Below are 24363 nucleotides of genomic sequence, written 5' to 3'. Positions count from 1 at the left end.
CTGTGTGCAAGTAGTTACTCAAAAGTGATGTCAGCATACAGGTCTGGAGGAGGTAAGATGATCATGTCAGGGTCAAGGTCAGCATCCACTTCCTCTGTTGAACAGCTGTCATCGGGACTGCAGACAGACAATGGTGTCAGTAGGTCTGACTGTCACGATTGCCACATTTTACTTGACTAGATCATTGTCACACAAATAATTGACTTAATTGTGTTTTTGACATTGACCGTTGGCAAAAAAAATACATTCCTGTTTGGCTTTTACTCTTTCGTGAAGAAAATTTGCTCACATGACAAATAACTTAAATATACAAAGAAATGGCATTTAATAATTTTATACTTACAAAATGTTTTTTTTAAATAGTGGAAATATCAGATCTACAAGCTCTCATCGCATCGCAACGCATTGTGAGCTTGTGGATCAACTATTTTTATTTTTGAACATGTATGAAAATGTTTCAACATGGAAAACAACATTTGACGATTATGCTAAATAATTGTGATTATCTCAACTAATTGTGATTAGGCTATTATGTAATAATTGTGACAGGCCTATAGGCGTCATTATATCTATCTCTCTAAATAAGCTCACACCGTTGTGAGCTTGTAGATCGGTTATTTTCATTCGTGAGCTTGTGGATCGGATATTTTCAGTCGTGAGCTTGTAGATCGGCTACAGTATTTTCAGTCGTGAGCTTGTGGATCTGCGATTTATGTGTGTGCAACACTGGCCTGCGACTAAGCACAAATCAAGTAGGTAAGTTGTTTACTCAGTCAGTCCCGACAACATAACGCTCATACTCACTGACTCACATGTTAGGTACTTCAATGCCATGTAACACCTCAACCCTCGCTCACTAAACTTGTCTGCCAACAGGTTGCACGACATGTCTGAGATGCTTTCTCAATGTGTGTGTGTGTGTGTGTGTGTGTGTGTGTGTGTGTGTGTGTGTGTGTGTGTGTGTGTGTGTGTGTGTGTGTGTGTGTGTGAGAGTGTGCGTGTGTGTGTGTGTGTGTGAGACAATCCTACTCACAGGCAAAGTGTTTCTTCCTCCACAAACACCGGTCCTAAAGAAAGAGACAAACACCAAAGTGTTTAGTTTGTAAGCTTCGACTTCCTGTTTATCAGACCAGTCAGGTGCTCAGAGCACATTCCATTCACTGACTGACAGCTTAATCCAGCTATGTGTAGCTCAGACAATAGGTCCCGTAAGGGTCCATTTGGTTCCATTTGTACACACTCAGAGTTACACTTCTTATTTGGAACCCCCTCAAGGAACCATGAGGGTCCCTGGACCCCAATTTGAGACACTCTGGTGTAGCAGAGTGTTTCCAGTGAGCCACCATGACATAATATCAACACCCTGACTCTGTTTGACCAGTACGGAACAGAGCCTTCATTAGTATCATTGGTAAGACCTGTGCAGGAAGTAAGGAAGAGGCCCAATTTCTTTCCAATATGGCTGCCGTGCATAGAGCCTATCCTCTGCCTGCGACCAACCCTCAAACACAGCCATGTTATGTTGGATGGAGCGCCCCGGACTAACCGGAGGCACCGTGGAGGAATCTGACCCTGATAACCATGATGGTGGGTAAGCACTTTGCCTCAGTGCCACACCCACATACCCAGGATTACATAGTTTAAAGTGATGAGTTAAGCATTACATACCTGCCTCCTCTTCTGTACTGTGGCTGGAAGGAATAAGAAGAAAAACTAAATCAATACAGCACTGGTATGTATTTATGTGTGTGCGCGTGCGTGTGCGTGTGTGTGTGTGTGTGTGTGTGGGTGTGTGTGTGGGTGTGTGTGTGTGTGTGTGTGTGTGTCATACCTGGGAGTGGGCTCCTCTTCCACAGGCGTGGGCTCCTCTTCCACAGGTTTGGGCGCATGGAAGAACGTGGCCAACTTCTGAAGTGCTTCATGTCTCGCTCTGAATAACAAAGAGAGAGAGACGTTTAAATATGCATATCTGGAACATCGGGTTTGAGTGGTTGAGAGAAAGCAAGGGAGATAGAGAGAGAGATATTAGAAGTAATAGAGAGAGTGACAGAGTGGTAGATATAGACAGACAGACTGACAGACTCACTGTGGGCCCTCTGTGCTGATATCACTGTGACTGTGCTGGTGGATTATGCTGACATCCTTGTTTCCTGAAATAACACAAACATAATACTGTAAACATAATAATGCCATAATAGGCGAACAATCCGTGAAAATAGCAGATCGTCTTATTTTCAGTGAAGAGATTTGGTGTTGAGGGGGAAAAAAGGAGCGGACCAAGTCAGGACCCCCGGTCAACTTATATATAGCATTTGGGTGTCTAATCAAACATAAAAAAATCAACTCAAATGATCAATTTTGGTTGACATAGCCTACAGTAATTCCGCTTCTGTTGTCATGTGTTATGTTCAACTTCCTCTTTCAATTCATTACATTTCAGCTAAACCCAGAACTAATGTTTCACTCCATCAAGACAAGACAGGGAGGAGAAGCTAGACCTTTATTAGTCCCTCAGGGGAAATTCAGTTTCAACTTCTCCTAGCTGATGGCTGCTCAGATGGTCATGATGAGTGCTTGGGGGGGGGTGTGGCCAGCCCGGGAGGCGAAACAGTGAGACGGCCTCTCTACCCACTAAGCTACGGCACCGTACATGCTAGCAGTCCCCACCACACACACACTAAACAGTGCATTTATATCGCACCTTTATCCAAAGTGCATTACAATACGCATTACATGATGGCGGAGGAAGCTATGCAAGGCACCGACCTGCTCAACAGGAGCAGTTAGGGGTTCAGTGTCTTGCTCAAGGACACTTCGACACAAACTCAGGGGGAGTCGGCCGCTCTACCTCCTGAGCCACTGCCTCCCTAACACACCAGAGATGGGGACTTGCAATTGAGTTTGAGAACCTCTGAACCTCAAACCACCTCCCGAGGTGGTCTGAGTATGGTTCGCATTGTGGTTCACGGACTAGAAGGTTCGTGGACCTGTGCCTTGTGAACACAAACGCCTCCAGGTTCGCTTCACCCTTTGCCATTGTAGTTTATCCCAGTGGTTCTCAAACGTTTTCATGTCAAGGACTCCCTAAATTATATGTGTTTGGCCGCGGACCCCCATCTCAAAATATGTTGTGCCAGGGACCCCCAGAATAGAAGATTTGTGTAAAAAAAAAAACATTTTCCAAACATTTTTCAATGAATCAAAAAATAGCAGATCTACAAGCTCATAGCGTGGCACTCGGTGCCGCGTTATAAACTTGTAAATCTGCAAGGACCGCATCCTCTTTCAAATGAACTGATAGCGAATGCAAAAAGAAGTCAGTCCCATTTCTGTTGGTCCAGTTCTTGCTCCAATTCAGACTGCATTTGATTTGCTTAAAAAGGATTATATGAAAACACGATTTGTGGCCCAGTACTGATTTTGGATCAGCGGGCCGGTGTGGTGTCTTACCCATATCTGGCATTGAGTGTGTCCTGGTGTGACCCCTGGAGAAAAGAAAGGACATAGAAGATCTTAATCTTGTCAAAAGAAAAATGTAAACAACACAAAACGTGTACAGTTCATACTTGTACAGTATGTGGGTGTGTACATAAGCCAGCTTTAATAGTAAATATGCTATTGATGAGTCTTGACTTTAAGGTCAAGACAGAATCTTAGATCCAGTGAGAAACCAGTTGAAAACAAGGTTATTACAATTTAGCAAATAGCAACTTCGATTTGCTTTTGTTTCTTTCATTTCAATGTGACTTTTATTCAATTTCAGTTGTTCAAATTAGTTTTGAAAGTGGGTTTGCTAGTTTAACTTTTTGAAAAGGCTTAGTTTTAGTTTTGTTTTTATTAATTTTAGTTCTATTCTTTTTGATTGTAATATGGGGATTTGCCAGTATTTGTATTATTACAGCACGCGACACCATGGTACAATGGAACATGAGGTCTCATATCTACAATCATCAGTTGACCATGTGAAAGTGGACCGGTTATGTTGAGTTCAGGTGAAAGAGAAATAGAGAGTGTTGGCACTCAGTTCAGGTCAGTGTGGACTTACGCCGCTGGACTGAAGGGATCACTGGTTTCTGTAGGCGAGGAGAGAACTTCCTCATCATCACACGTCCACTCTTCACTGTCGTCTGTAACTGAACACACACACACACACACACACACACACACTGGTGTCAAATTGAAGCCAGATACTGTATAGTACAGGGGTCTTTAACGTTTTTCAGCCCAAGGACCCCCTAGCTGAAAGAGAGATGAAGCAGGGACCCCCACTACATACTGTATAACATTGTATTTTCATAGATTTCATAGACCAACACCAAACCTCTTTGCCGAAAATAGCAAGCAATACAAGCTCACGCGCGAGGCGTTGTGAGCTTGTAGATCTGCTATTTCCGGCTTAAGTTCTCTTCAGAATAGGGACAAATAGGGTTCAAGTCGTTGATGTAAAAAAAAAGAAATCCAATCACACAAAAGATTTGGTGGATCCCCTGTAGTAACTCTGAGGACCCCCTAGGGGTCCCGGACCCCCTGTTGAAGACCCCTGGTATAGTATGTACAGTATAGTAAGTAATTATCAACTATAAATTGCAGCAACTATATCAAGTATAAATAAATACTTACAACTGCCTGTTGAGAGTGGATATTGATTTGAAGTCCTGATGAAAAGAAGAAAAAATTATAAATGACAAGTAGTAAGAGAGTAAACCTGGATGAATGGTGGGGCGGCAGTGGCTCAGGCGGTAGACAGGCGGCTTGGGAAACGGAAGGCTCCCAGTTTAATCCCGGGCTCCCCGGGTGAATGTAAAGCTCCTTGGATATAACCGCTATACTGTATAAATGCACCATTTACCATTTACTTATTTACTGTTTTTGGATGTGCTGCTGAATCTGTATGTCCCCCCCAAATGTTGCCCAAATATGGAGTTCACCAACACTCACATTTGGAGTAATACGTCATATGACATATATCCACACATACTGTAGTCTGAGATCCACACTACTACTAGACCCCTGTGTTGTGTTTGTTGGGTGAAAAAATCCAAAAGTGTCGTGCAATGAAGGACAAATAAGTTAAACATGCCAACTTGGATTGGTACACACACCTGCTCCCTTGACTTGCTGCCTCCGGCTCTATGGCGATAGTGCTAGTTCTACGGTTATTGGCCGCCCTCTTCCCCAGCTCCAACATTTCCTTGATGTCCAGTTCCACGTGGTCCACAGCAATGTAGCCATCTGGAACACACACACACACACATACAGGTATGCACATTACATTTAGATTTAGCTTCACAAACTTTACCAAATAGGGTTCTCTTGTGTTTAGTAAATCCACGGTAAAGCAGCATTCTGCTTCTACGGGCCGACAGCATGGAATAAACTCCCATTACACCTAAGACAGGCATTCTCTGTGGATAGCTTTAAAGCACAGCTCAAGACCTACTTCTTCACTCTTGCTTTTAGTTGATTTTTGGTTGATTTTTAAATCTCTGTGTTGTTATCCATGTCCTCACTGTATTGCCTGATTCACTTCCTTTTGCTATTATTTTAACCCATTGATACCTGGAACGCATCTGTGTCACTTTAGATGTCTTTGGCTATTCAAAAATAGCAGATCTACAAGCTCGTAGCTTGTAGCTTGTAGATCTGCTATTTTTGAAAAATCGTGACATTTTTTTTCCTAAAAATTGTTAGGATTTTGATTTTTTTCTGCCTCAGGTCTTAATGGGTTAATGTTTTATGCTTTTCCTTTTTTGCTTTATTGTTAAATTAGTTGTAACTGTAATTGTATTCTTGCTCTGTAAAGCACTTTGAGCTGCAGTTCATGTCATGAAAGGTGCTATACAAATAAAGTTTATTATTATTCAATTATAAACAGGATGTCATTTGGGGTTCTTTAGAATAAGTATTGTATTAATTGAATTATATACTAATAATGCTGTGTTCACACGAGCGGCGACAAAAGCTACAAAACGACCCAAGTGTGTCCAGCTACACATTCCTGCAGAGTCGCCGTTGAAGTGTTGCTCAAGCCACACTGTGTAAAAGAAAAGTGCAGGGTGAAATAGGCTCTGTGCATAACTGTGGTTCCCTTTTCCGGAAAGGGGCATAAATATTTCTCAGAACTTAATTTCATTGGCTCATCAGCAAATGTGAACTGGAAACACGTATGAAGGTGTCATTTGTTTCCAGTTCAAGATCTGCTGCTGAGCCAATCAAATTAAGCCACATTATGGGACACGGACCTGGAACAGGAAATGTTTATGCCCCCTTCTGGAAGTGACTATTAAACCACTTTCTTTAGTGTTTTACCTAGGTGGATGTGGTTATACTGTATGCCTAAACCTAACCCTAACCATAACCTCTCAAAAACTATGCCTAAACCTAACCTTGACGCTAACCTCACAGAAACTATACCTCAAAACCACACCCACATGGGCGAAACACTAGGAAAAGAGAGAGTCCGCTTTCTGTAAAACGAGAACTGCAGGTATGCACAGGGAACACAGTTCTATACACAGGGCCGGATTAGCACTATGTGGGTGCCCCATTGGCTGGTGCCCCAGGGCACTCGCCCCCTACGGCCTATGGGTAATCCGGCCCTGTCTATACAGCGCCGGTATACAACAGTCTATAGGGCATAGCAGTGGCGGCCATTTTCTGGTTCCGCTTCAAAATACTCAATGCATTTTTCCCATTGACATTTCCAAAAATATTTATATCAATTATTTTAAGCCTAGAATCAAGCCATCCAGGGTCCTGGTGAATCATGACCATAAAACGTTTGATTCTGTGAGAAAAAAAAATGAAAACGGCAAAACAATGGGTATTTATTAATTATAGTATATCATATAATTAAATATAAAATTTTAAAAAATCACAGAAAAAAAATTAATTCACCAGGACCCTGGATGTCTTGATTCTAGGCTTAAATTAATTGATATAAATATTTTTTGAAATGTCAATGGGAAAAATGCATTGAGTATTTTGAAGTGGAACCAGAAAATGGCCGCCACTGCTATGCCCTATACAACTGTTTAACTGCCATGTACGGAACAGAGCAGGAATTGCGGCGAGAGAGGAATGGAAATGGTGAAACAAAAACATGACTAGGTTGACGCTTCACTAATGCCTCATTGGAGCGCTGGAAACAGTTGAAGCCAGGTCGACTTTTTTTTTGTCACACCGCGGTCACACAGCGACAGTGTGTCAGCCACCAGTTTGTCGCTCCATGTCCCTGTCTTCCATTGAAAAGGAGTTGTAGCATGTTGCTTTGTCGCTGCTAGTGTGAACGCAGAATATGGCTTCACAGCGGTTTGTAGAGAGACGGTAGTGTCATTGGTCTGATGTCATCACTTGCATGTTTTGCACTTGATGTAAAGCATGCCGTTAGTCGGTGCAGGGCACAACGCGCCTCAGCTGTAATCAGCTGTCAGTCTGCTGATTGTAATTCAAATCAGCCACACCGTTTAACTTCTACACGCCTATCAGACTATGGCTAAGGAAACACCCGGCCCCAGTTTCAATAGAAAATACATCTCGATTCGGTTTGCATAAAGCCTTTTCACCTAGTCTTTGAACCATTGGTTCTCAAAGTGGGGTCCGGGGACCCCCAGGGGTCCTTGGGGGGTGTTCCAGGGGGTCCCCAGTAAAAGTAGTTAACATAGCGTCGCAATCATTTTAACCACTTTATCCATTTATACTTTGGCTATTCAAAAATAGCAGATCTACAAGCTCACAGCGCGTCACTTTGTGCCGCGCTGCCAGCTTGTAGATCTGCTATTTTTTTTTATCTAGAAAATTTGTGAAAATCTTTGAAAATTATATATTTATTATTTTAAGCAAAATGTTTTTTTCTCAAATCTTTTCTTCTCGAGGTCCCTGGCACTGCAAAATATTTAAAAAAGGGGAGTCCGCACCCAAAAATATATCGATTTGGGGGTCCTTGGCACAAAAAAGTTTGAGAACCACTGATTTAAACATGGACCCTGGATCCTAGCTGTGGACATTATGAAGTGGGTGTGACTCACAGGTGTTGGTGCCGTCCCGGGCCAGCCACTTGCCCTTGGGACAGTTGGTCGTTCTGATGATGGTGATGAGGTCACCGCTCTTCACTTGCAGGTCGTTCTTGCGGCCCTTTGTTGTCACGGTTACTGTGGCCTGGTACATGGCCTCCTCCTGCCCCGTGATCTGACAGAGGAAGGGAGGTGATTGGTGACATGCGTGAGGTGAGGTGACACACACACACACACACACACACACACACACACACACACACACACACACACACACACACACACACACACACACACAATACTAATCGAGGTTCCATTCTATTTAGTGTAACAGAGCCTTTCTCGGTGCGCTAACATGCAGCACCCTGACTCAGTTTGTCCTGAATGGAATGCGACCTTCATTAGTATCATTGGTAACACCTGTGTTTACCCTACTATCTCATGTCAAAGATGGCTGCTGTGAAACAGGTATTTTATATGCACGCATTGGCAGTTCTTTGGTTACAGCAGAGCTTGAAGATATTTTCACCAACACAGGCCCAGAGTGAATGCGTTTCAACACTAGAAGAAGTAAGTAGAAATTTTGTAATTTTTCTGCCTAAATGATCGCATGAAATGGAGGACAGACAGACAAAAATACAGATTCCTTCGAGGTCTGTGTCTAGGCAGTATAGGCACCATGTTGGTTTGCTCAGCAGCTCCTCTGTGTAGGAATGAATTCGGACAGGTTTTGGTGCCAAGGCGCACACACACCCCTCCCCTCTCCTCTCCTCTCATCTACAGATCAGCTAACACAGGGAAACTGTCTGAACCTTCCCTAAAACATCCGGGACAACGCTCCACACATCCCAGACTCTTCTCCTCCTGGCTCCCAAACTAAAACTGCAGACTCACACCCTCCACTCCACCTTAGCCTGTAGCTCTTGACCTAGCCTTGACGACCATGCATGCAGACTTATGCAAAGGTTAGATAAGCATGTTATTTAGACAGATGCTTGGTTCATTGTTTACCTGCAGGTGGTAGCCTATAGTTTCAAAGTAAAGATCATCTTGTGATAGTATATTGTTAAGACTGATGCTAGGTTCTTGGTTTACCTGTGATCCTAGACTACTGAGGCGCTACACTGTCTCTCTGGATTTGATGGATGTGCTTAACTTGCTTATTGTAAGTTGCTCTGGATAAAGAGCGTCTGCTAAATTCCTAAATTGTCCTCTCTTCTCCTCCTCTCTTATTTCTCAGTCAAAAGAAAGAAAAGCGCTGGCTCACCTTGAACTTCTTCTTCATCTCGCCCTCCTTCTTCTCTCTCTCTTTCTGCTCCTTCTTCTCCCTCTCCTTCTGTTCCTTCAGCTCTTTTTTCTCCTTCTCCAGCCGCTGTTTCTCTCTCTTCCTCAGCTCCTTCTCGTCGGGTCCCTCAGGAGGAGCAGCCTTCTTGTCGTTCCTGTTGGAGGGAGACGGACAGAGAAGGAAGACAGGCCGGTCAGGTGTCAGTGTGTTAAGCACTGTCTCTATTTTGGGCATGGCATTAGGTGAGAGTCCATATTTGAACTTTTTGTGTTTTTGTGTTGTAAATTAATGCCCTACTTGATCATACTACAGCGTCACACAAAAGCATCAAAAGTAGCAGATCTACAAGCTTGAAATGTGCCGCAAAGCAACACATTTTGAGGTTGTAGATCTGCAACTTTGTTTTTGAATCCTGAGAAGTAACAGTTTTGGACACATGGAATCGAACTGACCCACACTCTGTATTTCACAGTGTACTGTACGTCTATGGCAGTGGTTCTCAACCTTTTTCAGGCCGTGACCCCCAAAAATAATCATATTTGAACTGGGGACCCCCCACTCTGACAAGCACTTGGAGTTTAGGCATTTCATTCAGCTGTCTCGCGTTCCACCGATAAATATTGTGAAAATCTAGAGGCTACATGCTTCTGAGCATGCACATTGGCTATTTTCAAAATGTTTGCCTAAATATTTAAATATTACCTTGCTTTCTAAGGTAATATTTGACAATTTGGCAAACGTTTGACCATTTTTATAGTATAGTTTGTTGGTTACTTTATGTAATTTTAGAGGTATTGAAAAAGTCTTAAAAGTCCTTAAATTGTCACTTTAGAAACGTGCAGATACCCTGTATACACTTATACTGTATGTTGGTTTGTTTACTGTTGCGTGAGAAAAGCAATATTGCATATGAAGCTAATCATCTGGGGACCCCCCCAAAATAATTTGTGTGGGGGTCCCGACCCCTAGTTTGGGAACCACTGCTCTATGGGATAACTGAGACGCTCAGTATTCCACAGTGTATTGTACCTCTATGGGATAACTGAGACAAAAACACAGCTCTGATATTAGAGCAGAAATGGGTCAGAATGTAGGCCTTACTTGCCGAACCTGCCCATCTTGGTTTTCTCTTCAGCCTGTTGACAAAAAGAAGAGAGATAAAGGCTTAATGGGTTTTTGTGCTGATCTATGAGACTGCTGCACTGAATAAACAGCTTTTGTCATGATAAGAAGAGGGTTCTCTATCCCTTATTCATACACTTAATTCACATGCACGCGCGCGCACACACACACACATTATCACACACACACACACACACACACACACACACGCGCGCGCATTATCACACACAAAGAAGTAGGTGGGGGGTGAGCTAAGATCGTGCTTACTTTTGGCGGCTGTGTCTCGGCATACGGATCTGTGTGAAATGAGAAAAACAGTTATGTAAACAACTCAAAATATTCTTTCTATACAACAGATAATGGATGCGTTATCTAAACATCACCTAAACCACTTAATCTTATCGCTGTGCTGTTGAATGTATGATAGACGATGATTACTGAAGGGCCTGAATTGTCTTACACCAGAATTCACCAGGACTACGTTAACCTTGGAGGACCAGACGGGTGTGGTTTGTTGTGTTAAAACAATACTATGCATCAGGAAGTCTGATGGTATCAGATCGCTCAGCACACTTAAGCCCTATACATCGTCGGAAACAGCCGATCTACAGGCTCACAATGCGCCACGAGTCACACTGCGCTATGAGCTCGTAAATCGCGAGCTTGTAAGTTTTAGAACAAGATTTTTGAAATTCTTTGAACGACTTGCCCATAGAATTAGGGACGCTACAGGGTTAATGTTGCTGCGATCTTGAATTTGTCTTAAAACACGCCCATCTGGTATTCTATGAACGGTACTGTAGGTTTTAAACAAAGATCAGGGGTCTTCAACGTTTTCAGGCCTTAGCTGAGAGAGAGTTGAAGCAGGGACCCCTGCTACATATTGTATAAAATTGTGTTGCAGATATAAAACAAATCTTATATTTCTTAGACAGTTTCATAGACTTTGACAGCACTATCATCAGTGTATGTTGGATTCATGTGTATTTTCAGATATTTAACCACTTGAACCGTCAATACTTTTTTCCCCCTCTACACCAAAACTCTTTGCCAAAAATAGCCGATCTACAGGCTCGCAGCGCAAGGCGTTGTGCGCTTGTAGATCGGCTATTTTTGGTTAATGTTCCACTCAGAATAGGGATGCTAGGGCTCAAGTAGTTAAAGGGATTGTAGGCAACATTAAGCCTAAATTTGAAGAATATTTATATATATATATATATATATATATATATATATATATATATATATATATATATATTGCATTTTCCCCCTCTATCAGCCACTATATAATGATGCTGGGGTGTTTTCCTGCATTGAAACACAGTCCTCTTTCTGAAATCCGTATTTTCCTATTATTTATGTTTGTCCGGGACGTAAATGCACGGACGCGCATGTGCGCGTCCGTGCCCGTGTGAACTGTTCGGGTGAAACCGAATGGGACCGAGTGCAGCCGACAAAAATGGAACGAGCCGCCATTGTTTCTGTGGGCAGTTTTAACTTTTTACTTTCGGTTTTAAAACGCTCTCAAACTTCTTTTTTGAGTGGAGGTGCGGTGTTTGACAATAGTTTTTTTCTTTTTTTTTATCTCTGAACTTGCCTACAATCCCTTTAATGTAAAAAACATGATCCTATCACACAAAGATTTGGCGGCCCCCCTGTTGTAACTCTGAGGACCCCCTAGGGGTCCTGGACCCCCTGTTGAAGACCCCTGGTATTAGATGCCTTACTCTTTGGCGGTCCTTTGCGTTTCTTGCCCCCGTCGCCCTTTCCTTTCTTCTTGGTGGCAGCGGTGGCGATATCCTCGTACACGTTGTCACCACTCTCATAGAAGCTGTTCTCTGTCAGGAGCCTGGACGGGACAGAGGGTTCGTCAGAGAGGTCACGGTCTATTATTTTGGTCTTATTTTGAGCAGTGGTGGGAAAAGTACTCACATTTTCTACTTAAGGAAAAGTATCAAAACTGCTTGTTTAAGTAAAAGGCCCATGTTCAAAATGTTACTTGAGTAAAAGTACAAAAGTATTGGCATCAAAATCTACTTAAAACACTAAAAGTAAAAGTACTAAAATGTTTTAAAATAGCAGATCTACAAGCTCACAACGCGCCGCGATGCGACGCGTTGTGAGCTTGTAGATCGGCTATTTTCAAATAGCCTATATATAAAACAGGGCTAAAGTGGTTAATGTATGTTTTATAATATAGTAATTTATATCTCCAAAGTAACTAGTAACTAAAGTTTACAAATAATTGCAGTGGAGTAAAAGTACAATATTTGCCTCTGAGATGTAGTGGAGTAGAAGTAAAAGTATTAAACATTGGAAATACTCCAGTAAACTAAAAGCACCTCAAAAATTGTACTTAAGTACAGTACTTGAGTAAATGTACTTAGTTATCGTCTGTCTCACCCTGTAATCATCGGGATGTCCTGAGCGACGGGGGAGGACGAGGACTCGGGCGCGTCCTGCGTCGATTCCGGAACGTCCTGGAATTCGCCATCGTATTCCGTCCCGTTGCCGTGGAACACCGAAGTGTCCGTCTCCGGGAACGTGTGTCCCTCGGGGCTGTCCAGACTGTCGGAGACGCCGTTCCCCCACGACTCCAGTTCGGGCGACTCCGGAGACGGTAGGCCGGGCGCGTCCGATCCCACGTCCTCGAACTCCTGGACCTCGGCGCTGACCTCTCCCTCTGAGAAATCTGGAGGAGCGGGGATGTCTATGGCTGAGAGGAGGAAAACAGTATGGTACAAACATTAGAGAGGAAAACATTTGCTATACAAATAAAGGATGGGACTTAACTTTGCTGAACTATGCTTTTTACCCATTTTTTTCTCCCCAATTTAGTAGTGATTGCCGGATGCACCGCGGTGGATTCGAACCCCCCAGACTCTCCCCACCCCCCAGTCACAATTATTACATAATCGCCTAATCACAATTCTTTTATATAATCGCTAGGGGTGTGCCGATACACTAATTTCACGATACGATACACGATATTGGGCTCGCGATATCGATACGATACTATATATGGCACTTTTTTATTATGAAAATATATGGGGGGGAAAAAAAGCAAACAAATACTTCTGTTTTTGAATTATTATTATTGCCAATAATAATATTAAAAATGTTTTTTCAAAAACACCAAAATGATACATATCGTCACGAAAACGTATCGCGATATATCGTGGGACGATATATCGGCACACCCCTAATAATCGCAAAGATTTTTTGCATAATCGTCACAAATAATGTTGAAAATGTTTTCTAACATTTAAAAAGAAACAGCCGAAACAGCCGATCCACAAGCTCAAAACGTGACACGTTTTGAGCTTGTAGATCTGCTGTTTCCACTATCTGCTATTTCCACTATTCAAGTTATTAAATGATGTAAGTTATTTGCCCTGAGCACATTTTGTCTACAAAGCCTAATCGCAATTATTTGAGCGACAATTCATCGTCAAGTAAAATGTCATAATCGTGACAGCCCTAGCCACCGCACCACCCGAACGCCCGACTTTGCTGAACCTTTTGTCAACAGATTTAGTATATAGACGCCTTAACAGACGACGTCACACTGATACGAAACAGTATGCGCACGCAGGTCGGCAGCAAAAGAACCCCACCGCTCATAAGATGCTATGTAAAAGTGGTCACAGTCTCACGTGTAAAAATGCATCCCATCACACTTTCAGATGCTGTTTTTCTCCCAGTGTGGAGGAAGAATGCTTAGGATTTTTACTGTGATCTCTCGCTCTTGAAATATATAATCCTTGGTTTCTGTTGTGTGTAAACAATAATAACAATTCAAAGCAGTTGTCCTCAAAACTCCACCTCCAGTGGCTGTCATAGGAACGGAGGGAGCGCTCTATGATCATGGCATCAGAACCTGCTTGGCTCGCGCAGCTGCAGCCCGTCAAGACTAATTTATGCTCCGTCCCGCGAAGGTGTCGCGCGCAGAGAACGGCCGAGAATAGCAGATCTCCAAGCTCACAGCGGTCGCATCCGTGACGCGGTTGTGAGCTTGTATGTCAGCTGTTCTCGGTGCGCTATACCGTTGCGCGATGAAGTATATATATGTGTCGCCAGGGCGCACCCCACTAGCCTACACACAGAGGAGGTTGAATGAACTGAAACAAGCTCACCCCAAAACAGCAGGTTTGGGGATCTGTTGGGAATTGATTACATGAAGCAGTCACCTGTGCGTCCAGTCTCAATGTTTGTAAACAAATAATTGGTCTATAGCAGTGTTGATTTCGTCGACTAAAACTATGATGACTAAAACTAAGACTAAATATATTGACAAGTTCGTCAACAAATAAAAACTAGACCAAAATGTTAGAGAGAGACTATTGGAGAAGAGATCCAGTAGAACTAAAAGACAAGTAATTTTATGCTTGGTTGCGCTAGGGTGTGCATGCTGAAAATAGCCAATCTACAAGCTCACAACGTGTCGCAACGCGACGCGTTGTGAGCTTGTAGATCGGCAAGTGTAAAATCAGCCATTAGGACGCCATCAAGGCACCGCCAAAATACATTTTAGTCGACTAAATCAACTGTAGATTTTAGTCAACTATAATCTTATGATATTTTGTCGACTGAAACTAGACTAACAGTAAAACATTTCACATGACTAAAATATGACTAAAACTAAATGGAATTTTACTCAAAAGACTATGACTAAAACTAAATCAAAATCTGCTGTCAAAATCAACACTAGTATATAGCTTTGTGTCACAACGGAGTAATATGTCCATACTGTTGTCTTCCAGAGCTGGTGGAGGCAGGTAGGGAGTCAGGTCGACGGTGGGGGGTCTGGCAGGCTTCTCTGGAGCCGGACCCAGGGAGTCTAGGTCTGGGAGGGGCTGCCTGGGCGGAAGTGGTGGAACCATCATCAGCTCAGGGATGAAGTCGGCCCCCTCCTCAGCAATGCCCTCCAACAGGGGGGAAGCTTGCCCTGCAACAAAAAAAAAAGAAATGATTGCATGTCCATCATTTTTTTAACTTTATTGAACCACTTATCATGGCTTCTGGTGGCTGCAATTCCAATTCACATTTGAACTAGATATGAAGTGGATATAAAATGTAATATCGTCACCTTGCTAAACTAATGGCCTAAGTCATTTTTCGAGGAAAATTATATTTTTTCCTAAGTCAGCTCCTCGTGACACTGGCCACCTCTGGTAAAAATCGCCCATCTCATAATTGAAAAGGATCATGCTGTTCCCTCCCCTTTTAGTATAATGGCCTAACTCCCTAGTGTGACTTAGGCCAAAATAGGCCTTTTTTTTTGCCTGAGTCACATGGTTTTGTGACTTAGGCCAAATTATTTACTGATTTAGGCCATTTAAAAAACGTTTTTGGCCTAAGTCAGATTCAATCCTATTTCAACCTATTTAAAGTGTTTTACAGTGTTATTTTAATTTTAATAGTCACATTTTGGGTGAAATGATTAAGAAATATCATATAGTTTTGTTTTGGATCAGTTTTTTATTTTTCCTGAAAAACGTTTTAAAAAATGACATAGGCCATTAGTTTAGCAAGGTGACGATATGCCATTTGATATCGTTGCTGTCGGGCAGAAACTTCTTATCTCCATATTCTAACTGTGTGTGTGTTTTTTTTGCGTAAATTAACGCCCTACTTGATCATATTACAACGTCACACAAAAGTATCAAAAGTAGCAGATCTTGTCAATCTGCTACTTTTGAATTTGAATCCTGAAAAGTAACAGTTTTGGATATATGATCATTTACACCAGACAGAGACGATATGCAGTTTGTACGTGATCATAACAGACACAGCAAACGCGTGGAGAAGAAACGCTGAGTGAAAAGAACTCAAGGAAGTGTCCAGAGAAAGGAAAGAGGAGAAACAGAAAGACAAAAGCCCAAGTGGAAGAATTTGACTTGTGAGGAAAGCAAACCAGTCCAGGCCATTGTGCTGTGCACTCTGTCTGGCCTATACAGACAACAGAGACATGACCTGGAAAAACCAGGAGCGTTCAACAAGACAAGACTTACAGTCCAAGCCATGTCTAGTATAATGTCCACCTGAAATAGCCTATCCTATAAATATTTGATAAAATATACAAGCTCACAACATATTGCAATGCGACAAAGCTATGGCAACAGATAGCGGACAACTTCGAATATTTGTGTACATACTGAATATGTAGACAACAAGGAGTACAATGGACCACAATGGAAACGAGTCCCCCTGGACCTTTTTGTGTTATCCTTTTTAGCATAACGAGCATACGAGTGGAGGAAGTTGCTAGTTGTACTGAATTGACTATGGGTTGGTATATTGTTGGCCTGAAAATGTTCATTGTAAAGGTCTATATTTGCAATGCTCTGGAAGCCTCTCTAATGTTACATTATGACATTAAATGTACATTGATAACATAAGTGTCCCTTTATTTGTCCAGTGGTGCAGGTCAAGCAGCAGCAAGGACATCTACGTCCACTCCTGACATCACAGCCCAGGAAATGTTGGGGGCAGGGTGGATTTAACATAATTTATTGTGAATAACTAACTGAGAATAAATAACATTGATCTCTTTCCCTGTCTTTTAAGAATCACTTCAGTTCTTCCAACTGTGATTAAAAATAGGACCGATATAAGATTGTTCCATTACAATTGCTCTCCTGTACTTATAAGACTGGTATCAACTTCCTTGACATGGCAGGTTGCACTGCACATACATTTAAAGTTTTTTGAACCATGATGCTCGTGCTCGTGTTCCATAGCTGACATTCCTGTCCTCCTCCGCCCTGCCTTTCTGCTGAGTTGTTCCTGGCACAGGACAGGGATTCCAACACGCTTGTTTTTGTTGTCTCTGTGTGTCTTTAAACTCTTTCCTTATTGTTCTCAAAGTGGTTCTCAGACTTTTCAATTGCAAGGAACCCCATGGCTCTGAGAGCGTGCAACCTTACGGGTCCATTTGGCTCCAACCCCGAGGGTCCCTGGACCCCACTTCTACTATTCTGCCACCAAATTGTGGAAAGCCCCAGCCACCAGCCGACTCCCTATATTTTACTTTACTGGAGTATTTCCAATGTTCAACACTTTTACTTCTACTTACTTCTACATCTCAGAGGCAAATATTGTACTTTTACTCCACTACAATTATTTGAAAACTTTATAGTTACTAGTTACTTTGCAGATATAAATTATTATATTATAAAACATGCATGAACCACTTTAGCCCTGTTTTATATAAAGGCTATTTGAAAATAGCCGAGCTTGTAGATCGGCTATTTTCAAACATTTTAGTACTTTTACTGTTGGTACTTTAAGTAAGTATATTTTGATGTCAATACTTTTGTACTTTTACTCAAGTAACATTTTGAACACGGGTCTTTCACTGAAGACAGAGTATTTCTGCATTGCAGTATTGATACTTTTACTTAAGTAGAAAATGTGAGTACTTTTTCCACCACTGCTTGCCACCAAAGAATAAGTTAATTTGTTAATAATGTATGCAATCAATCAGCCTTTGAGAACCACTGCCTTATTACTCCTGCTAACCATCACGTGACAGCACCCTCCGGCATCAAAGCGTACAGACGGTGACATCTCCTGCATACCTAGAGAAGCCAATAGCTAGTTTGGGGGTTTTCTGTGACTGCATGGTACAGTACTATTCATCTGGTGTGCCAACTGTGGGGTGTATTTTCTCCATACCTCGTGTAGAGGATGAAGTCACATTTTTAAATCAATTTTTAAACCAAAAAAATGTGGGGTTTAAATCACAGGGTAACACAAAGTGCTGGAAAACAGAGAGATATAGATCAAGAGACAAAGATCGAGAGAAGCTCCATAGTGATCTGTCCAGTCTTACTGTGGTCGAAGCCGTTGACTTCTACCGGCCTGTTCTGATCATCGTAGTCGATTGGCGGGAGCTCGTATAGAGAGCGGGTGGGGCTGACAGACATGGGGGGCTCCTCTGGAGTCGGACTGACGGCGGTCGATGTGGCGGGGCTGGTTAGCGGGATGAGAAGATAGTAACTTAATATATCAGTGCGTTTCATTAGCGTCATACGATCTCTTATGGTACACTTTTTTAATGACATTTAAGGCCTAATATTTCCACAATAGCTACAAATGTATACAAAACCCGTGGATAGCCAGTCATTTGGGGCATAAACAAGAAGTTGAAGGGTAAATTTAGGTAATGATAATGATGTACCGTGCATGTTCAAATCATGTTGTTACTTTACGTTATTTCCGACCATTTTCCAAAACATACATTATTCTTTATGCTTTTACATTTTGGAAAAAATATCCAATTTAACATTGAGACGCCCTCAATGGTTAGGTGCCTACTTGACGTGTATCCCCTCTTATCACATTCACTGCCAGAGGCTTTCTAATGCTGGCAGGTAGCTTCTGCCAGCATTTTGAAGCATTCTGACACATTTTTCAAGAACCACAAAATATTTATCTCCAGTATGATTGATCCCCTGCTGTTTGCTAATCACGGAGGAAATCACTGTGCATCCGTGAAAAAAAGAAATGTCATCGTGACCTCACCTCTTGTTATATCCAGTTGAAAATAGCATGTTTCGCCAAAAATACATAGTAAAAAAAAAAGTACACAGGCGCCGAGTAATAAGTTAACCCACCTGGAACGCATCTGTGTCACTTTTTGATTTGAGCTAAAAAAAGCATTATTTTACACTTTGGCAATTCAAAAATAGCAGATCTACACGCTCATAGCGCGGCACTGAGTGCCACGCTACGAGCTTGTAGATCTGCTATTTTTGAAAAATCGAGAAAATGTGTACAAATGAATATTTTTATATTCTTTGAAAGTGAACATTTTTAACTCAAATCTTTGCTGGTCCCTGGAACAAAATATTTTGAGATGGGGGTCGGCGGCCAAAAACATATCATTTCGGGGGTCCTTGACATGAAAACGTTTGAGAACCACTGATTTAGAAACATAACGTTTTTCAGAAAACTGTTTGGATTTAGAAGACATTAGTAAGAATCGGCCTCAGGTCTTAATGGGTTAACCAGGAAGTGAATGGAGCAGTAAATCTTCGGATCACGTTATCTTGGGTTCTGGACGTTTCCCCCACCCCCCCAACAAAAATCACGGACATATCCGTGAATGGCGGTGAACGGGTGGATTTTAAATCACGGATATGTCCGTGAATGGCAATGAATGTGTGTTAGTGCTATTGGCTACAGAATACTTATCTATAACACCGTTGTTTACCTGAACTTCCTGCGGGCCTTCTCCAGGGCTTGTAAGATCCTCTGGTCACATGGCGGGGTCTTCTTCCCGGGGGCTGTGGGGGAGATCTCCCCCGCCCGCTCCAGAGCCGACAGCGCCGAGACCGGCCGCTCCGCCTGGGGGGACGGGGATGTAGGAGGCGGCGGTGGGGGAGGAGGCTCTACGACCGGGAGAAGAGGCTCCTCCTCCTCCTCCTCCGCCTCAGCCTCTCCGGCCTCTCCTGCCGGCTCCACCTCAGCCGCGGCCACGCCGGCGTCCGTGTCCTCGTGCGGCGGAGATGGCGATGAAGAGGGGCTGATGGGGACGGCGGGCGGGGGAGGAAGGGAGGGCACGTCCACTTCTGCGGGGCTGGGCGGTGGGGTTGTTGGCTCCAGAGCAGGCGGGGTCGGGGTGACGGACTCAGGAGGAGGAGGAGGAGGAGAAAAGACCGGAACGGACACGACGGCGGAGGTTCCTATCTCGGCAGGGGTTTCGGGCTCCTGGACGGGATCCTCCGGGGCCGCTGGGATATCAGGAACGACAGCAGCAGCAGCAGGAGGAGGAGGAGGAGGGGGGGTGATGGTCGGGCGAATGACAGGGCGCTTGACAGGGGAGGGGAGGGTAGCAGCGTCGGCCACTGCTACAGCACTGTAGTCGGGTATGGTGGTGGTGGGAACGGGTGGAGTCAGTGCCTTCCGTATCTGGGGCGGTTCCGGGTCACAGGGGGGGGATCCCGGATCGGTTTGGCCCTGCAGGGCAGGGGGCGACGGGGACATCAGGAGGACCGGGCCCAGCCCGGGAATGTCCGGGCTGGGGGCGTCGAGGAGGGAATCGGCCGGGACTTCGGGAACCACCTCTTTCTTCAACGACTTCCTGAAGCCCAGGAAGCCCTTCTTCTTCGGCGCGGTGGCGACGGGCACGAGCTCGCCGGTCCTCACCTTGGAGGCCATGCCCGGAAGCAGCGGCAGCTTCTTGTCCTTGGCGGCGTCCGCCTTCCCCTCGCCGTTCGCCTTGTCTTTGCCCTTCGTGGCTTTGTCCTTACCGCCCTTCAACTTGTTGGACTCGCCCTTCTTGGGGATCAGGGGCTTCTTGCTCTCCTTCTTGTCTTCCTTGAAGACCACCTTGGGGCCTCCGGGGTTCTTGGCGTCCAGCGTGTGGTACATGGAGGTGAGGAGGGAGGGGCGGGCCCCCGCCGGCAGGTATTGTTGGGCGGGGCTGTTGGCTGTGGGGCTCTGGGGAGGGGGGATGACCTTGGGTTTCTGTGGGAGAGCGGGTTTGGTCCTGGGTTGCTTCAGGATGTCCTCATCCTGGAACTTGGCCCGCAGGGCGTTGAAGTCCATCAAGTCGTCCTGGAGAGAGGAATGCATGATGCATGTGTATGTATAACTATAAGCTCTATTCACAGCAGCCATATTGTGAAGACATTCACAGGTGTTACCAATGACACTAATGAAGGCTCTGTTCCATTCTGGTCAAACAGAGTCAGGGTGCTGATATTGTGCATGTTGGCTCACTGGAAACACTCTGCAACACCAGTGGGTCTAAAATGTGGGTCCAGGGACCCTCATGGTTCCTTAAGGGGTTTCCAAATGGCCCCTTACGGTTACGGGTCCATTTGGTTCCATTTGTACACTCTCAGAGTTATGGGGGTCGTGGAAATTGAAAAATCTGAGAACCACTGTGCTACACTAAATGGAACAGAGCCTTCATTAGTATTACTAGACCATACCCGGTGAAGGGCCCAGGCGAAAGTATTTGCAAAGTTGGGGTTAATGCACGTCCTGTCCCGCGGTTTCTCCCCCGCGCGCGCCCCGTCGTGGCGCCCCCCTATTTTTAAGTATTTTTACTGTTTTTCTCAACTTTTAGGTATTTTTAGTGTTTTTATCAATCTTTAAGTATTTGTACTTTGTTTTTCAACTTTGAAGTATTTTTACTCATTTTCAGTACTTTTAAGTATTTGTACTCATTTTCAGTACTGTGAAGTGTTTTTACTCAAGGTATTTGAGTATTCTCTCCGTCCCTCTCTCTCCATCTCCCTATTTTCACAATTTGATAGATATGCCAGGGACCCCTCCCCTCCCCCCCCTCCCCCCACCCACAGCACGGAGAATGGCGTAGGCATGTTACTCGCGCGCCCCGGGTCCCGTGGCAAACTTATTTATTCAGGCTATGTAGTCAGCCTGTGGCCATGTTTCCCATTCAACCCGGAAAAAAACCCTACGTCCGCTGCCACTACTGCTCCCGGTTTGGCTACAATGGGAAACATGGCCACAGGCTGACTAAATAAGCGATTTAAACGGGTAGTTTCTCTGGCGACCTAAAATATTATGCAGCCGACCAAACCTTAAACATCCGTGCGGTTTAGAATCTACCATTAGTTTTGGGATACGATGTATACAAAAGGGTAAACAGCGGAGCCTTGGCGGACGTTCGCCCGATCCTGGAAGAGAACGACATAGAACCGTTCTTTATGAAGCTAATGTGCATCGTGTGTGGGAAAACAAATCTGGAGTGTTTACTTTCCACAGCAGAGAGTGGGCGGGGTCTATGGTGTAGCGTCGGCGTCGGTGTTGCCATGTCCGCCGATTGTAAGCGCTTTAGGGCCAATGTTGGTGTTATAGGGTTCGTTTGGTTTGGCCTCGTTTTCATAGACCTCGCTGCTTTTCTCTCGCGAAACCTGGCACACAACGACGCATGCGCATTTTGATCAAGAGTCCACCCTACCACCAACCACCACCACCGTGAGCTTACTAGAATTATAATAGGATTGTTAACACCTGTGAAGGAAGTGATAATATGGCTGCTGTGCATAGAGCCTATTACAATATGGTATCAAGTAGGCTATAAGGCATTATATTAGGGTTTGGGTTTGCAGAAACTGCATCCGTTTGTTGAAATTGTAGTGTGTGTGTTTTCCTCACTGCTGTCGATATCAAGAAAAGGAAATGCTTTTCAGGTGAGTAATTTCCAGTAATAACTGTAATTTTGCAAGCGGTGATATGATGTTGACTAATGGGGCCATTTGTCTACTCCTGTTCTTGTGCAGCTGACTGTGGGGTAGAGAAAGTGGAAGGACCAGCTTTGGAATCCTGTCACAGACCGACCTAAATCACTTCTGAACAATGGCCTCTGTACACCCCCCCCCCCCCCCCCCCCCAAACACACACACGCAGCTCTAAATACAAACAATACAGATTATCTGTTAGAATAGAATAGCTGCTACTATGCTATTATACTATATTATTTAAATATTATTATTGCTATGAATGTGTGCTGCATAGCCCTGCCCTGCCCTGCTGATATAAGTGCTATAAAAGGAACAAACCAATAGATTCCTCACGTTCTTTATGTTAGAGATGCCATGTTGCTTGAACTTGATTTTTGTTTTTGTCACAACTTTTCTTTGTGTAATAAAATTAAGTGACACTTTCATATCGTATGAAGCACTAGTAAAAAAGAAAACTTATAGACCAATTATTTGTTTACCAATATTGAGACTGGAGGTGCTTGTTTGATGCAATCAATTCCCAACATATTGTTTCGGGGTTTCGCTGGTTTCAGTTCATTCAATCAACCTTGTGTGTTGGTTGGCTAATAGTGAGGCGCGTCCTAGCGAGACATGACAGAATGAGTTTCACTCGGTGCCGGCCTGCGCGCGCATACTGGTTCTTATCAGTGTGATCGTCGTCTGTTAAGGGGTCTATACGTATCTAGCCTTAATTGGATCAAATATCATGTATATTTTAACGGACGACTTTTTGGCCTCTTTGCCAAATATAGTCGATCTAAGCTCTCAATTGCAGTGAGAGCATGTAGATCTGCGATTTTCGGCTTATGTTCCCCTCAGAAAAGGAATTCTAGGGTTCAAGTGGTTAATGTAAAAAAAAAAAATACGAAATCCTATCACACAAAGATTTGGCGGACCCCCTATAGTAGCTCTGGGGATCCCCTAGGGGCCCCGGACCCCCTGTTGAAGACCCCGATCATGATGTAATAACATTAACAACACTGTTCCATACCTGATCCATGGTGCAGCTTTATATCCACTTATTGAATCGATCCGCAGCAGGTAGTTTACGAAGTCTCTTCTTCAGTGTCTCATTCTGATCGAATCTATTCCATATACTGTAGGATCTATTCCCCCGCCCAGATCTTTACCAGGTTAAATGTGTGTAATGAAATATATAGCCTATATATACGTCCCTTTCCCGATGCTCTCCTTGTCGATGTGATCCTGTCAGAGTTCTGTTCACAGTGATCACCAGATCCTGTCTGAGCAGAGAGACGCACCTGGCTGGCAGGGTTTCGGTGGAAGGAATGAGACGCGCATCTCTAACAAAAACACTCCTGTCTCGTCCAACTGGTCTCTGATCGTCGGTTTTTGTAGAGCAGTGGTGTGTAAAGTAACTAAGTACATTTACTCAAGTACTGTATAAGTACGCTTTTGAGGCATTTTTACTTTACTCGAATATTTCCTTTTTTTCAGCTACTTTTACTTTATACTCCATTACATCGCAGAGGCAAATATTATAGCCTGTTACTCCACTACAATATGAAAACTTTAAGTTAGGCTACTATAGTTTTACGTTATAGATTTTGAACATACATTAACCACTTCAGCCCTTTACACATTCTGGCCATTTGAAAATAGCAGATACAAGCTGGCAATGTCAGCATTGTGAGCTTGTAGATCTGCTATTTTTATGCATTTGAAAATTTGTGAAATG

At 43.7% G+C, this 24363-nt stretch overlaps 1 protein-coding gene across 1 annotated transcript; it reads right to left on the bottom strand.

Annotated features, from left to right (window-relative positions):
* Positions 1-23893, bottom strand: LOC311052380 (uncharacterized protein). The gene is made up of 19 exons (XM_084067312.1): positions 23656-23893; positions 19640-20985; positions 18257-18396; positions 15170-15367; positions 12823-13135; positions 12147-12268; positions 10687-10715; positions 10399-10433; positions 9280-9451; positions 8028-8187; positions 5103-5232; positions 4621-4655; positions 4046-4133; positions 3451-3485; positions 2087-2150; positions 1832-1930; positions 1669-1691; positions 1034-1067; positions 1-117 (listed from the first exon to the last, which is right to left on the bottom strand). Exons 1-19 carry the CDS (start codon positions 23662-23664, stop codon positions 15-17), a joined length of 3135 nt encoding a protein of 1044 aa, XP_083923438.1. The 5' UTR covers positions 23665-23893; the 3' UTR covers positions 1-14.
* Between the last annotated feature and the right edge of the window lie 470 nt (positions 23894-24363).

This window comes from Gymnoscopelus microlampas (genome assembly GCF_963454915.1).
Source record: "Gymnoscopelus microlampas genome assembly, chromosome: 9".
NCBI lineage: Eukaryota > Metazoa > Chordata > Actinopteri > Myctophiformes > Myctophidae > Gymnoscopelus > Gymnoscopelus microlampas.
This window is presented reverse-complemented; position numbering and strand designations above follow the sequence as displayed.